Here is a 15,664-nt window from a genome sequence, read left to right as displayed (position 1 = left end):
CTGCCATGGAGGAAAGCTAGGGCTAAGAGTTGAGCCTATTGGTGGAACTGATGTGAAGAATGCTGCATTGGTTTGCTATTGCTGTGTATAACCCATTACTCAGTGGCTGCGAAGAACCATCATTCATTATTGCTCCTGTGTCTGTGGGTATTTGCGGCATGGCTGATCTGGCTGGAGCTAGAGTGAGCAGCTCTGCATCAGAATGCTGCAGCTGGATGGGAAAATAAGCTTCTCCCTGCAGTTTTGTGGATCAGTCGGGATGACTCTGCTTCATGCATCTCTCATCCTCCTTGGACCAGCAAGCTAGCCAGGGCATGTTTTTCTCAGGCGATGGCAGAGGTGCAAGAGGGCAAAGAGAAATATGTGAGGCCTTACAAAGCCCAGGCTTGGAGCTCACATACTGTCACTTCAGCTCATATATCATTGGCCAGCAGAACTCATGGGCTAAGCCCAAAGTCCTGGGGCATGGAGGGACACTCGGTGAGGCACTGGCAAGGGTATGGATGCAGGGAAAAGTGAAAAGTGGATGCAGTTTATGACATGTGCCTTGTGGTTACATGAATAGTACGTTTCGAGGAGAAAGAACCTCAACTTCTTTTTGGAGCATTATTAACAAATCTGATAAAAACTTTAAAAAAGTAGATTCATATGAAAGAATGTCACTACTCATCCCTTTATTTTTTATTTTCTTTGGCTGCGAGGCATGTGGGATGCGGGATCTTAGTTCCCCAACCAGGGATCGATCCCGTGCCCCCTGCAGTGGAAGCACAGAGTCCTAACCACTAGATCACCAGGGAAGTCCCTACTCATCCCTTAAGTACCCACTTTCTTGTACTGGGCAAGAAAGCATGAGGTTAAACTCAGAATTGAGGCAGATCTAGTACAAATGGTAATGGGAAATATGTACCCATTTAATTTTTTAGGCCTGCTTGGGGCTGGCTGTCGGCCACATTTTTCCTTGATATTTTAGGCCTCTAGTTCTTGCACACTTTCTTCCTCTCAGTGGCAACCAGGCCCCTTAACGTCCTGGCACCTCCATGCTTTCACCCTCCCCATCAAAATCTATCCTGCAGAAAGGGTCTAGCAAACTCACTCACAGTAAGGCATAAATGACTGATAAGGATAAAAACTTACTTCCAGGAGCATTTGTATTTGAACAGGAGACAAAAAAAGGAATGGCTCTATAATGGTGGAACTTCACACAGCAGTGAGTAGTGTGGAGAAGTGAAACAGATGGGGAACCAAGGTGCTTGCCCAGTGACCTCAAAATTATATCCTATAGGATTGTTATGTTTTTCTCTGATTGTTACATATTTTAGGGTTGTGGGCAAGGGTATAGTTGCAGCAATAACTAGGAGCATAGCTTTAATGGTGTACTTAGCATAAATAACATTAAAATATGTGCCCTAACAAGTCGATTGTACTTAATAACTTTTTATAGTATAATTCTTCTAATTCCTACCAAAGTTTGCAGTTACTGTCTTTGAGAAACAAGTAAATAAATACAGCAGGCATCAGGCAGGAACTTTCTGAACTGTGTCAAGGTTAATAATAAATAAAATGTTATAAGTAGAGACAGGACAGCAACAGCTGTGCAACATTCTTGGAAGCAAGGATTTTGATAGCATGAAGTCAGACAGTGAGCTCAGTTTTTGCTGCTACTCTGGGTGAACACAGAACCCTTGTCATAATTATAAGGAAAAGTGCATTTCTCTTATAAATTACAACTGTTTTGCACTTAAAATCTGATGTCTGCGGCTGGAAAATCAGGAGCAATGTTGGTGGAAGACCCAGATCAAACCTATGAGAATGTCCTGGCTGAGATTCAGTCTTTTGAGCTGCCCATTGAAGCTACTTTAAGGTAGGGCTCCTTTATATTTTGTTGTTTCTTCTTTAGTGGTGATAAGGTAGTCTTATTCACTTCTTTTTATACTTTTCTCTAAAACAGAATAAAAAATAATTTTTGAAAAATGGTTACAACTCTGTACATACCTAATCTCAAAATTTTATCCTTAGAGGAATGACAGTAAATAAATAATCCACTTTTTTTTGCATTGTATTTGTTTTATGATTCATCACCACAAGGTTAAAAAATAGAAATGACTTTCAAGTGATCAAAAAGGACCTCATGCCAACTCCAAATAGATTGAAACTCATTTATATTTGAGTGGATGTGAGTTGTAGGAAAAAAACGTAGAATGCTTACTTGTATTGTTGCTTCTCTTGGGTATATGGTGACCTTTCGGATATGTATTTTCTATTTCTATATAAGATTTAAAAATAGCTTCTTTGGTAAGATGGGGATTAATTTGCATAGTTCAAGGACAGGATTAAAATGAAAGACCATGTATCTCTGTGTTAAACAGGCAGTTTTAAAAATTTAATTCTTTTTGACTGTCTGCTTGTACCTGACACTTATCAGTGTGGGAACAGGATGGCAATCACTGAATGTGACAGTGACAGACAATAAATATTTGTTGACTAATATTTGTAGATTAAGTGAAAGGATTTTTTTTTTTTTTTTTTTTTGCTGTTGTCTTTTCAGTCTCAGAAAGATCCAGGACAAAATGCTTTGAAATCCTACAGTTTAAATCTGAATAAATTTCTCCCAAATGTTTAAATTTGATTTTGCATTAAATAAATTCTGAATCTTTTCAAAGGGCCTAGGGTAGTGTTGGGGGTATGGGAAGATATTGATATTTATTGGTTGATTCTTGGGCTATCAATATGTAGGTGCAGTTGAAAAATAATTACGACTCCATTTATAACTGTTCCTTACACCTTCATTTTATCTGAGCATCATGAACATCCTTGAAGAAGGGCAGGTGATTTTTACCCTATTCAATAGGTAGAAGAAACCAAAGCTTTTCACTAACAGGAAACTTAGTAATTTTTTCCAAATGGAACATACTTTATACTGTACTAGCATCTTCTCAAACTTGTGCATCTGCCTGGTGGCTAGGTCAGAAGTCTAAAGGGAAACATGAGAGGGGGATAAAGGGAGCCTGGATGTGTGTTGATTACTGTGGCCTCTGCTGCTACTGCTGCTGTAGAGCCCTTGGTCTTCACCCCTGACCCTCTCTACTTCTCTCCTGGTCTCACAACCCTGGCCAACATCTACAGGTTTCATCCATCCTTGGAACTATCAGCTAGTCTTGCTCTGGTACTGGACCTGACTTCCTGCTTTGATTCTTGGATCTGTCCTACCCTCTGTTCGGAGGGCAAATATCCCCAGTCTTGTACCTGGTCTTCCTAAAGAAAAGAATGGGTTTAGATCTGGCAGTCACAGCACTCTCCCAGCATCACAAGAGTAGACACAGCACAAATATTTTCTCCAGGTGCTGCCTGTCATCACCACCAGTGGACCTGCAATGCCCAGTTAGCTTTGTATTTAGGTTATTGAATAAGGTCTCTGAATAAGTAAGAGAGGTCTTTTCCAAAGGCTACTGCTAAAACACCTCAATGTTATTTTGGAAGGTAGACACAGAGCTCCTAACAAGCCTTTCATTGGGACAATATTCACCAAAATTAGTTTTCCTAAACTGTTGCTGTAATCATTGATTAGATGAAGACTTCTTAGGCTAGCATTCGACGCCTTTCTACACATCCCTGTGCGTGTCATTGATATTCCAATGTCACCTATTCTGGTTCACTGCTCTTATGGAACATAATCAGCTCATGTGGCCAAATATGAGGGTTGGAAAATAAAGACAGGACTTCCATTTTGGCCAAACTGGAGTGTTTACTATTTGATAATATGCCCTGAGATTTTCTTCCTTCTCGTGCTCATGGTTCCTTTCCTTTATTATCCTTCACTCTTATTTCTTCCTGCCAAAATCCAGCCCATCTTGCAAGGCACAGCTCAAATGTTCTGATCCATCAACCACAGGTGAGCGTTTCGTCCTTTGAAGCCCCAAAGAATCCAGGGCATTTATTTTGACTCACTTGGATGCGTGTGTGTGTGTGTGTGTGTGTGTGTGTGTGTGTGTGTATTTTATACTATAACCATTCTCAGGCTAAAGACTCCTGAGGGCACAACCTGTGTCTTACTTATATCTTAGCATCCTCTGCAGAAGCTTCTACCATGCCAGGCACACAGTAGCTAGATAAGTATTTGTTGAACTAATTTGTATGAGCTTCTGAGCTAATGATGACCTTGCGAGGCAAAAGAAAGAAGGTAGTCCAGGGAGAAAGCCATCATTTCAGGGAAGAAGAGAAGGCTAAAGTATTTGAATAGTTACAAGTTCTAAAGGCAGAGAGGGTGGAAAAGAAGTTTGGCTGGAGGGAGATTGGCCTAAGGGCTGGAATGGACAGTGAGGGGAGGGTTGGGACATTGAGAGGATGGGACTGGGAAAACAGGGGAGAAACATTCTCCGGGAAAGCCCTGCACCTGGGAATTGAGGTAGAGAAAATATCCAAGAATTCTCCTAGTTGTTCTTCCCTGTCACGGAAGAAAGGCATTACTTCTACAGACGTTTTCTGTTGTAAAATCCTAAACTGTTAGCTTCCTCTCCCCGCCCACCTTGTTTTTGAGGTGCCCTGCTCAAGGTCAGTGTTCAGATCAGGGTCAGGTGGGGTTTGTTTCTCTAGCAAGATGAGCTCAGAGAGCTCAGGAACTCAAAACCCAGAGATGATTTCTGCTAGTGTCATTTAAGGATGGCTCAACAGCCCTTCTTTAACAGGATGTGCAAGGCTTCCTGGCACACTTAGCCCCACCATCATCGGAGAGAATGGGTCTCCTCCACCTAGGAGTCGTGACGGGGTTGCTGAGACCGGGACTCATGTTGTCTGGTACTGTCGATGGCCATAGTCTCGTTCACCTGCCCGGGCTGCCTTCCGCCTACCTCCTGACTTCATACAAGGCTGCTCCCATCCTGTCTCCTGCCTGACTCTCCCAGTGGGCCCCTTGAGTCAACTCCTTTGGTCTTCTTTCTGTTTTGCTGGAAAAGTGGACAAGAATCAGATGATTCTGAGGTCCTGTGTTTGTTTTCATCTATGTGTGAAATGGGACCACTGCCCAAAGTATTAAGTTTAAAGGAGAGATGGTTTTAGGGGAGAGTTGAGACATTATGTTTTTTCCATGGTTTATTTGTGTTGCCAATGAAATACCCAATAAAGACATCTCAGGCAGCTCTAACAATTGAATTGGGGAATAAATTTCCAGGGTGGCAAATTGGAATTTGATGTTAGCCGTGCAGACAGTGACTGAATTTCAAAGAAAAGGGAGAAATGTAAAGAAAGGCCTACCGCTAGTGCCTGTGTTGTCCTAGCATGGCTTTGCTTTGGGCGTTCAAAATCACCTGGCTGGCAGATGCTTGGTAGGCTAAAACTCATGAGCAGGTGGGGTCTGGGATTAGTTTTGCTACCCTAATCCTTTTGCCCTGGGCATCACTGTTTTTATCATGTTACCACCATATGGTAATTTCCACTAGATTTTCTCATTCTTATTATGTTTTCTGATTTTTACTCCAGTTCCTCCATTTGGCCTAGATATGCCCAACTCCTTGCCAGCTGCTGCCTCTAGGGGGCGTGCCTCTCCCTGGTAGGCTTAGCGGCTGTCTGGAGCCATGCTTAAAGAAACTACAGGGACTTCCCTGGTGGTCCAGTGGTTAAGACTCCATGCGTCCACTGCAGGGGGCACAGGTTTGATCCCTGGTCAGGGAACTATGGTCCCACATGCCCCATGGTGCAGCCAAAAAAAAAAAAAAGAAAAGAAAAGAAACTACAACACTAGTACCTTAGTCAGCCTTATTCAGCATTACCAACTTCCTTGAACAAGGATAGTTAATAGCTTTCAACTAGTAGTATATCAATTCCAGTGCATTGGTAGTGGTTTTCTGAATCCTCATGTTGAGAGTGGTTCTGATAAAATAGCAATGGTAGCTATGGTCTTAGGATAACACAGTAGAGCAGCATCTTTACATCACATCCACACTAGAACTTCCTGCTGCCAGGCCTCGCTCATTAGACCTGGCCCCCCATGGGTACCCTCTCACACCTGGGTATAGCCTGGGCTCATTATGCCTCTTAGGCTCCTGCAGGTGTGTTGTTAGCCTCTTAGAACAGGTCTTGAAATCATAACATGTCTGAACCAATTTGAATTCAGAAATTACAGTGTGTCTCATTGCTAGAGCTGAGACTGAGATAAAGAGATTGAAGGGCAGTGCAGTGTTCGTGGGAGGAAGAAAAAGAGGACATATCCAAAGAAAGCCCTGCCGAGGGCTGGGAAAAATAGGAGGAAAAGGGAATTGTACATGATGACGTACCAGAAGAAATTTTTGTAATTGTTTTATGATAACATAATTGTTTTACACTTGTACTCACAGGCTCTCTCGGGCTCTTTTCCAAAAGCTGACCATGAAGTTTTAACAGTTTAAGAGCAAACAGGATATTATTATTTCTTTGACTTTAATGTTTTTAAGAATGAAGATAACATGCTTTTAGGAAAGAACAGAAAACATTAAAACAACAACAACAAAAAACAACCACCTAAACTGTAAACACAGTAAAATCTTAGAATGACATACTAAAAAATATAACTAGTTAAATTCAGCTGTAGACATTCTAGGATGCTCTTGCTGTTTTTATTTTCAGAAATGTAAGATTTCTGTTAAATCTTATTTCATTAAGTATGTTAAGATCAAAGCTCTAGCATTTATTAGTTATTTGATTTTGGCCATAGTTTCTGAAACTATAAAATGGGAATTATAATAAAACCTATCTCAAATGTATTTGAAGTGCTTAGCACAATGCTGGCCTAGCACATTGTAAATGTTCAATATTTTAACTATTATTATGTCTAATTTACATCCGGGATATATATTCCAGCATAATATAGTATACACTTTAGAGTGTTGAAGTAAACAAGCACTCACAACATCTTGAAATTCTGAGCAGGGGGAAAATATTGAGTAATGTAAATTTTATTTTGGTTGCCTAATATTCAGGGGAGAGAGGTATCCCTTTTCAAAATCCTATTTACTAATCCTTATATTTGATGCTACTGTAATATCATGACCTCATTTAATCTCTAACGGGAGTGGTGTAGTGTGCAGCACGCTGTGGATATAAAATGGAATCCAGAGAAACTGTTCAGGAATAACTGTGGGCCTAATTATGACTGAGGCCTGCCACGTCTGTAGCACCTCAGGAAAGCCTGGGGTCCCTGACGACAGTGGGCTGTGTGGTTGCCAAATTTTCACTGAACACTTAAATAATACCATTAGCTGCTTGATCTTCAGTGGAACACTAGAGAGAAGTTTAAAAAAACTTTTTTTTTATGTTGAGAACTAAGTATTCCAAGCAGGGAGACAGTTCTGTTTATTTAGTGGTTAAATGAATGGGCTCTGGAGCCAGAAGGACATGTGTTCAAATTTTGCCTCTATACTACTTACTAATAGAACTATTGAAAGGGTTACATGAATTAGGCATTATGTGTATTTAATGTAGTGGCTCATACATAGCAAATGCTCATTCATTCAGTTAGTAAATATTTATGGAGCATCTCCAATGTGGCAGGCAGTGGTGGAGGATGGGCAATGGTCTTGTTGTTGATATAGCAAGATCAAGAGACCTGGAAACTCCCTGCTCACAGGGAGCTGGCATTTTCGTGAAGAGAGCTAAAAATAAATTAAAAAGCGGTAATAAGTGCTATGAAGAATAACAAATCAGGGTGAAGGATAGGGAGGTCCAGGGATCCTATTTTACAAAAGGGAGGTCCAGGGAGTAAATGTCAGCTATTATTATCTTTATTAACATTTCATTACATTACATTAGTTACATTTCTAAATCCTTTTTTGCTGAGAGAAGAAAAAAAAAATAGGACGAGTGAGAAGAGAGGGAGAGAGAGCGAAAGGCAATAAAGAAAAGCTAAGTGGGGAAAGAGTGAGGAATAAAAAGCCAACAATGAGGAGGAAAGAAAGAGGAAAGAGAAGAGAAAATGGTGTCATAAGCTGGCCCTGGGGTGCTGTGGGGAGAGGAAGGAGGTAATGGAATTCAGAGAAAATACTGTTGCTCTTTGATTGCTCAGTGGACTTTAAAATGTTTAGCTTTGGGATGAGCAATGCAATGGTGCTTTCAGGACATCGTTCCGAGGGCAGGACTAGTGATACAATTTACAGGACCAATGCAAAATGAAAATGCAGGCCTCCTTGTTCAAAAGATTATTAAGAATTACAAGATGGTGATGGCAGAGCATTAAGCCAAGAGCCAGTTCTTACGCCCCGCATGGATGAGCCAGCTCTGTCTGAGAGCTTAGCGCAGAACCTGGCACACAGCAGGCGTTCAATAAAAGCTGTTGTTGAATGAAGAGAACCTGGGGCTAATTACTTTTGAACTTCTTTGAGGACTGGCCCATATTTCAGAAAAACTGATTTTATTTGGCTTCAATTTCAGATTTCCTTCTATTGTTCTCCCCTGTGGGATATGGAACAGATTCCTGGACACAGTTTTGCAGCAGGAATCCTCCCAGGCCTGGCTGGGCTTTGTTCACATTCTCTTGCACCTACAGACTATGGCCACCTGGGGTCACTGCACCAACAAGGTAGAAGCTGGAGGAAAGCAGCTGTCAAGACAGCCCCAAAGAGTGGCTAAAAGGCACAGGGAAGGGTTAGTGGATAAGAGCCAATATATAAAGACTGCCTGTACTCTACATTTTGATAAAGTTCTGCAACTATATAACAAAGGCTCTTAAACTCTTTGAGAAACATCTGAATGATATTAGCAAAGTCTTGAGAGGATAAAGATCAGGAAGTCTGCTATAGGGTTCCTAGGAATGAGAAAGGGAATCTTTCTGTAGAGCTGTACCCTACCTCATGAAACACGCTTTTACAACATTAAGCTTAACATGAGAAGTATTTGCATGTGGATTATTTATTTAACAAATAGTAACTGGGCTGGTAGTAAACTCTACAGACATTGTCCCATGCCTGGAAATGGAGACAGACTCGCTGATTGTTCGGCACCATGATGTGTGTGCCTCCAAGGACAATGAAGAGACCCTTGACTTAAAGCAAGATCCGGAGGGCTCACTAAAGTGGATCCAGAACCAAGGGTCTAACCGAAAGACAGGGCCCCTGATTCCCCAGCCACAACAGGAACAACTTTCAGGCAGTTTCCTCCCATCGAGCATTCAGAAAAAAAAAATGAGGTTCAGGTTCAGAGAACTCTGATACAGAATTAGGCTATTTTGTTAATGGTTAGAAAAAAAGAACAATATTGTGTCTGGTTTTTATTTTTATTTTACCAAAGAGGAAGCTAAATTCCGGGCTTCCTGATTTAATAACAAATGTTGGATAATCCTTGTCTCCAATGCTCATGCAACATTATACATATATTATCTCCTTTAATCTCCACACCACTTGGTGAGCTAGGGACTGTTATTGCTCCCAATTCACACTTGAAGAAACTGAGGCTTAGACAAGTTAAGTCACTCTACCGAGGCCCCACATCTAGTAAGAGATGAATTGGAATTTGAACCCAAACATTTAAATGCCAGACCAGGGCAGCTGCATTCTACAGCCTCCTTCTGAGGGAGGGGCTTTCCCAAGATTGTTTATTAGTCTGTAGCCAAGTGGCTCAAAGTATAAGTCGTTAATGATTAAGATTTTATCTACAGGTTAAACCCTTACTTTGCTGGTTAGTTTCCTGCCAAGACACAGAACTGCTCTCTTGCTCTGACAGTCTCCTGCTCTGTCAGTCTTCCTGATATATCTTTTCCCTCCCGGAGTCCTGATGAGAGATTTCGGGTGGATCTCTGGAAGTCAATATCCACTGCCCCCAAAATAACTCAACATGCATGTGCTGTCTTCCAGTGTGCCCTACTACCCCCAACCTCTTCAGACCAGATTGACTAAGTCATTTATTCCTTGGGTAAAACAACATCGGAACAGTCTTCTTACCTGATTTTTTTTATTAACAGGAAAAACAGGAACAAGCTGACTAGCTCCATCTTCTCCAACTCACTAGCTGTGTGGCTTTGGACAAGTGACCTAATCTCTCTAAGTCTCAGTTTCTTCAAATTAAATTGGAGATAGCAAAAGTACCCCACAGGGTGAAATTAGGTTTTAGTAAAATTAGTACTAATTTAATTACCAAAAAAATTATGAATTAAATTAGTAAAGATTAAATTAGATAATATAAAGGGCTTAGCAAATAGTGCTCAGTAAACAGCTATTATGGTTTTTATTTTGGCCTATAGCTGAAATTCTTCGTTTTGGAGCCTTTTAGAAATGTAGCACTAGGCCTTTTTTCACATGAATGTGTTTGTTATATCTACGTCCATAATTAAAATTTACATAGTTAGCTAGTTAGGACATTTAGCTTTAAATTCTTAGCAAAAAACTTCAGGTACTAACGGAACTGTCAGAAGTCACAGAGGAAACTAGCAAGAGCTGTTTCAGAAGGGGAAGTGGTATATGGACTTCCTTCCATCTTGACTTGACTTGAGGGGAAGATACTGCCACTTAACGTTGAGGTAATCTCTATGGGCAGGTGTTGAAACAGGCCAGGAGTGAGGACTATGTAAGCAGGGCTGGCTTCCCAGGGCAGGGGCATTTGGAGCTGGGTTTAGATAGATGGCATCAGGGTTGGAGAAGAGAAGGGGAAAAGGTCTGGGTAATGAACACTCCAGAAAGGAATGCCCCAAAAGTCTGGGGCATTGCCAGATAAGAAGCTGGCTTGTGCCTTATGTCTCCTCACCTTGCTTTACTCTTCAGAACAATGAATTCTGGCCCTGCTCATCGTCTGAGCTAAGATAGCCTGACATTTCCTGCAGAGAGAACTGGCTTTCTGTTCTCTTTGTAGGACAGTAAAAATTTGTTCTCGGATCTTATGTTTTGGTTTCAGGTTCAGTTTTCAAAAGGCTTATTTTCCCCTCTCGAGAGCTGAACCTGCATTTCAGATGTGCTAATACCAGGTGGTGGTGCCTCAGCAATTGAGGACACAGTCTGCTAAGAAAAAAATTCAGTTTTTTACTACTCAGTAAAAAACAGTGGTATGAAGGGCCAAAACACTAGGGTCTAGGTACAGGTATTTGGCTCCACCCAAGGATAAAATTTTAAATAACCAGAGGAATGGATGAAGTTTATATCCTCTGACAAAAGTCCATAAATATCATTTCTTGCATTGAAGCTCCTGATAAAAGTGAACATCAGGGAATTTGAGGTAACGTTTTGTTTGTGCTGCAGATTTCTATTAAGGCAACTGAATACACAATATTATAAGATGTTGTATTTAATGTCAACATATAAAGAGCAAGTTTGAAGAAACTAACTTTTTACAATTTGATATTGTTTTAATTCCTAATTGTTACCAATAATGGATTAATTAAACTCCTACCTACTCAGACCTGTTTGGAATGCTCCTTTCTAACTCATCCTGAACTCTTTCCAATGGCTTCAGAACTTCAGCATTGTCTGGTTTGAAGACCCTCCAACTTTCTCTCAGCCGTGTGCAGGACTCTATGAGGAACTATAAGAAACTGCAAAATTAAAAAAAAAAAAGTCATCTCTGAACTTAAGGACCTTAACATGGTGTGAAAGTGCTGGTGGACTTGGGAAGAGATTTCTTTTTTTTTTTTCTGTATATTTTCACAGCTTGAGGAAGTGAGATTACCCAGAGAAGATCTGGATTCTCTTGTACCATCAAGACAGTGGAAACAGGCTTGTGATAGGGTTTCTTGGTAGAATAAGTATTTGGATGTAGCAGAGCTTCCTTAGTCTTCCGAGCCAGTGTGCACTGAGGTCAGCCGTGTTTCGGTTCCCTGGGGGTCAACTGTACAAAACAAACAAAATTCAAATTATAAAAAGGAGCTAATCAAAACAAGTGCAAACTCTTAAAACAGTTGTTGGTGGAATGGATATATGTGCTAAATTAAATCTAGAGTCAGTGGAGAAGGTTGTGATCCATTAGGGAAATCTTTATGAAGGAGATAAATCTGAGTTGAAGTTTCCAAGGAGGGCAGAAATTTCACATTAATAGGAAGGAGGACATTTATATATGTTAGTAATGTTTATTGGGCCCTTACTAAATGTGGCAGGCAGAATAATGGTTCCCCCACAATGTCCATGTCCTAATCCCTAGAATCTGTAAATATATTACCTCACATGACAAAAGGGATATTACAGATGTGATTAATGTTAAGACCTTGAGATAGAAGATTATCCAGAATTACGGGGTTGTGTCAAACCTAGTGCCATGGGTCCTTAAAAGCAGAGAATCTTTTCTGGCCTAGGTCAGAGTCAAAGGGAGATGTGACTACAGAAGAATGGTCAGAGAGATGCAATATTGCTGGCTTGAAAGACTGAGGAAGGGGGCCATGAGCCAAGGAATGTGGAAGGCCTCTAGAAGCTGAAATAGGTAAGGAAATGAATTCTCCCCTAGAGCCTCTGGAAAGAGCACAGTTGTGCTGACACCTTGATTTTAGCCCAGTGAGACCCGTATTAGACATCTCGCCTACAGAACTATAACATAATAAATTTCAGTTGTTTTAAGCTAAGTTTGTGATAATTTGTTCCAGCAATAATAGAAAGCTAACACAACATGGGACAGCAAAATGAGGTAGACAGTACTATTATGGTCATTTACAGATGGGGAAACTGAATTATAAAGGAACTAGGTTCTTGCACAATGTCACCCAGCTGTGGAGTGAAGGACCAGGGAATTAAATTGAAGAGTTCATGCTCTTAATTATTATGCAATATCATCTCCCAGGATTTTTGTGGGAGGATGGAAGTAGTAAAAGCTTCTAGAAAAAGCTCACTGAAGGAGTGAGTTACACAGCTGTATAGTAAACAGCTTGGTTGACTCAAAGGGACATTCAGAGCCCTGAATTAATGGAGACCAGAAAATATTTGTCCCTCAGGGCTAGGTATGTACTCTCTACTTGATTAACCTTCTCAGTCGCTGCTTTGACCATGACAAACTGGTTTACTCAGCGTCCCACAAACACTTCACTAAACAGAACTCTTCTACACTAGTACCTTTGCCCAAGCCACCTGCCTTTCCCATCTCGCTGATGCCCACTGCTCTCAAGAGCTCCCACGCCTTATCCCAAACACAGCAACTTGGGGGCACTTGGGTTCAAGGACTTTGGCATGAAATCACACATTGCACTTTTATCTTTGCCATAAGGTGTCATAATTTTACGTCATTTACTTTTTCTGTCGCTTATAATTTATTTCCAAGTTGACTGGCCTCTGTGGACTTCGCGTGGGCAGGGACAGGAATCCACTCAGAGCAGTCGCCAGCTGGGATCTTCCTGGCTCATTCCTAAAATAAATCTTACTCCCACACACCATTTTGTTTTTCTTGAGTACACGTTTCCCTTTCTCTGACTCTCCACCACCCAGAGTACATCAGGCCTCCCTGTTAAACGTTCCCGTAGCTTTTATTACAGATTGTCGACCTCCCTCATTACTAAAGTATCCCCAGCGCGTAGCAGAGGGTCGGGCACACAGAATACAGGGAGCTATGTTAAAGCCCAGCCAGTTAATAGCAACTAGGGACAAGTGCCGAGCGCGAGCTGGAGGTGACGCGTCTCCACTCCCTGCCACCCGCGGCAGTACCTTGGCCTCCCGCAGGTGTGGAGACCCGACACCTGGTCGCGTGCCCGCGCGCTGCCTCCCACGCCACCCGCGCGCCCCTGCGCTGCCCGCCCCGCCCCTTTCCCCGCCCCCTCGCGCTCGCGCCACAGGCCGCTCGCCCCCGCGGTTCTCGCGGCGCCGCGCCTCGCTGACTCCTCAGCTTCCAGCCAAGATGGCGGAGAGCGGCGAAGGTCTGGGCACCGTTCCGGAGCACGAGCGGATCTTGCAGGAGATCCAGAGCACCGACACCGCCTGCGTGGGGCCCACCCTCCGGTAAAGCTCTCATCCTCCCGGGATCTCGGGCTGCCCCCTCCGGCCGCTCGTCGGGAGCCGGGCGGGTCGTCCGCCGCCGGTCGCGCGCGGAGCGGCCAGACAGGTGGTGCGCGAGGGGGCGGGCGGGTGGGGGCGCTTCAGGGCGGCGGGCCGGGACCTGAGCCGCGACCGGGGCGGGGCGGCACGGGAGGCTGCACCTGTCGGCGCAGCCCGCCTCAGCCACGGGAGCTGTCACCGCGCAGCTGGAGGGTGTGGCTGCCAAGGCGCCTCTGACCCCGGGAGCCGCGGCGCCGCCCCGCCTTCGCCGTCCAGTCCCGGCCCTGGCCTGGGGTCTCGAGGACGCGCTTGGGGCTTCCGTGCTCTCGGATCGTGCGGGGGCCGAGGGCGGCTTGGCTGTGGCGTGACCGAGGTACCGAGGCTCGCGCAGGTGGAAACCCTGGCGAGCTGAGCTGCCGAGGGCGTGGGAGAATTGAAATTGAGCGGGAGACGCCGGCACCATTATCTCCCCTCCCGCGCGGCCAGAGTGGGCGAGGAGGGAGCGTGGGCTGGAGGGGAGGAGCTGACGCTCGGGAACGCGCTGATGTGACCGTGCGCTCGCTCGGCAAGCCTGGGGAGCTTTTACTTATTTACGAACGTTTCATTAATTTTGCATGCATTTCCCAGTTTATTTTAAAAAGAATCTCCACCCTTTAAAAATAGTACAAGAACAACGAATATTCCAGACTGAATACCTGGTGCCCCAATAGAATATTAGCCGGGTACTGTAGTGATCCATTAGAGTGTTAAGCACTTTCTTCAAGGATGAGTGCCTTTTAAACATAAGGTTTCATTTTTCGCTGTGATGATAATGAAATTATTATTCACTTAGGGAACTTGGGACTCATTGAGCTTTAATCATTATTATTTCTTCAGGATACATTCCTAGAAATGGAGCGCTGTATATTTTGTGGACTGAGGACGTAGTATAAAGTGAAGCCAGTTCAAGTTATGATGTAAATCCACCTTGCTCTGAGAATCCGGAGACATGGGTTCTTGGTTTACCCTAGTCTAACCACTGATGAAGCGTGCGGTCATGGGCAAAAATCCTTTAACTTCTCTGAACCTTGATTCTTTATTTGTAGACAGGGGAGGGGTAGGTATTTAGATGCCCAGAAAGCCCAGTACCTTAGGGACCTTGCCTATTTGTTTACTGCTGTATGCCTAACATGAAGCATGTGGTGGCATCTGATATATTTTTGTCAAATGAAGTTCCATTTATGATATAAGAATAATTAGTGCATTTTCTTAATTTTTCAATGTAATTCTTTTCATAAAACTCTGTATTTGGTAATGAAAGTAGAAATCATAGCCTAAAAGGAGGCTTTGTTTTCCTCACTGCGTGGTGAAACTGAAAGAGTACAGTATGTGGTATAGTTATCAGAACAGTCCATTTTTGAAAATAGTATTGGTTATGAAGGAGATGTTTCTTCTTGAGAAAATGTGCTAGGCAATATCCTTGATAGCAGATGAAATTGACTTAGAAGAAAAACTTGAAATACAGTTGGCTCTTGAACAATATGGATTTAAACTGTCGATCCACTTACACCTGGAATTTTTAAAATAGCAAATACCGTGGTACTACACGATCCACAGTTGGTTGAATCCGAGGATGTGGAACCTGGGATATGGAGGAAACCAGTGTATGGACAGCTGACTATAAGTTATATGTGGATTTTTCACTGCATGAAGGGTCCGAGGCCCTAACCCCCTCACTGTTCAACAGTCAACTGTATATTGAGAGATTTTTGTGACACAAATAGAATATACGT

The 15,664-nt window shown here is 42.9% G+C and overlaps 1 protein-coding gene and 1 long non-coding RNA gene across 8 annotated transcripts in view; one reads left to right on the top strand and one right to left on the bottom strand.

Annotated features, from left to right (window-relative positions):
- The first annotated feature begins 1,630 nt into the window (after positions 1-1,630).
- Positions 1,631-15,664, top strand: part of EXOC6 (exocyst complex component 6) — a 208,275-nt gene continuing 194,241 nt past the window's right edge. For 2 of the 7 annotated variants that reach the window (XM_059899896.1, XM_059899898.1), the window contains exon 1: positions 1,633-1,861. In XM_059899896.1, coding sequence (XP_059755879.1) covers positions 1,749-1,861 — 113 coding nt within the window. In that variant the 5' untranslated portion in view covers positions 1,633-1,748. Of the gene's footprint in view, positions 1,862-13,720; positions 13,857-14,178; positions 14,266-15,664 lie in introns of those variants that run through there. The other 5 variants (XM_059899894.1, XM_059899897.1, XM_059899895.1 and 2 more) reach the window with 5 other exon arrangements.
- On the bottom strand, positions 11,170-13,594 carry LOC132350828 (uncharacterized). Its single transcript, XR_009498023.1, has 3 exons — positions 13,156-13,594; positions 11,614-11,772; positions 11,170-11,479 (listed from the first exon to the last, which is right to left on the bottom strand). It is a non-coding gene; the product is annotated as an uncharacterized LOC132350828 (long non-coding RNA).

This window comes from Balaenoptera ricei, chromosome 16 (assembly GCF_028023285.1).
Source record: "Balaenoptera ricei isolate mBalRic1 chromosome 16, mBalRic1.hap2, whole genome shotgun sequence".
Classification (NCBI taxonomy): Eukaryota; Metazoa; Chordata; class Mammalia; order Artiodactyla; family Balaenopteridae; genus Balaenoptera; species Balaenoptera ricei.
Note: the sequence above shows the minus strand (reverse complement) of the source record. Positions and strands in the feature narration are given on the sequence as shown.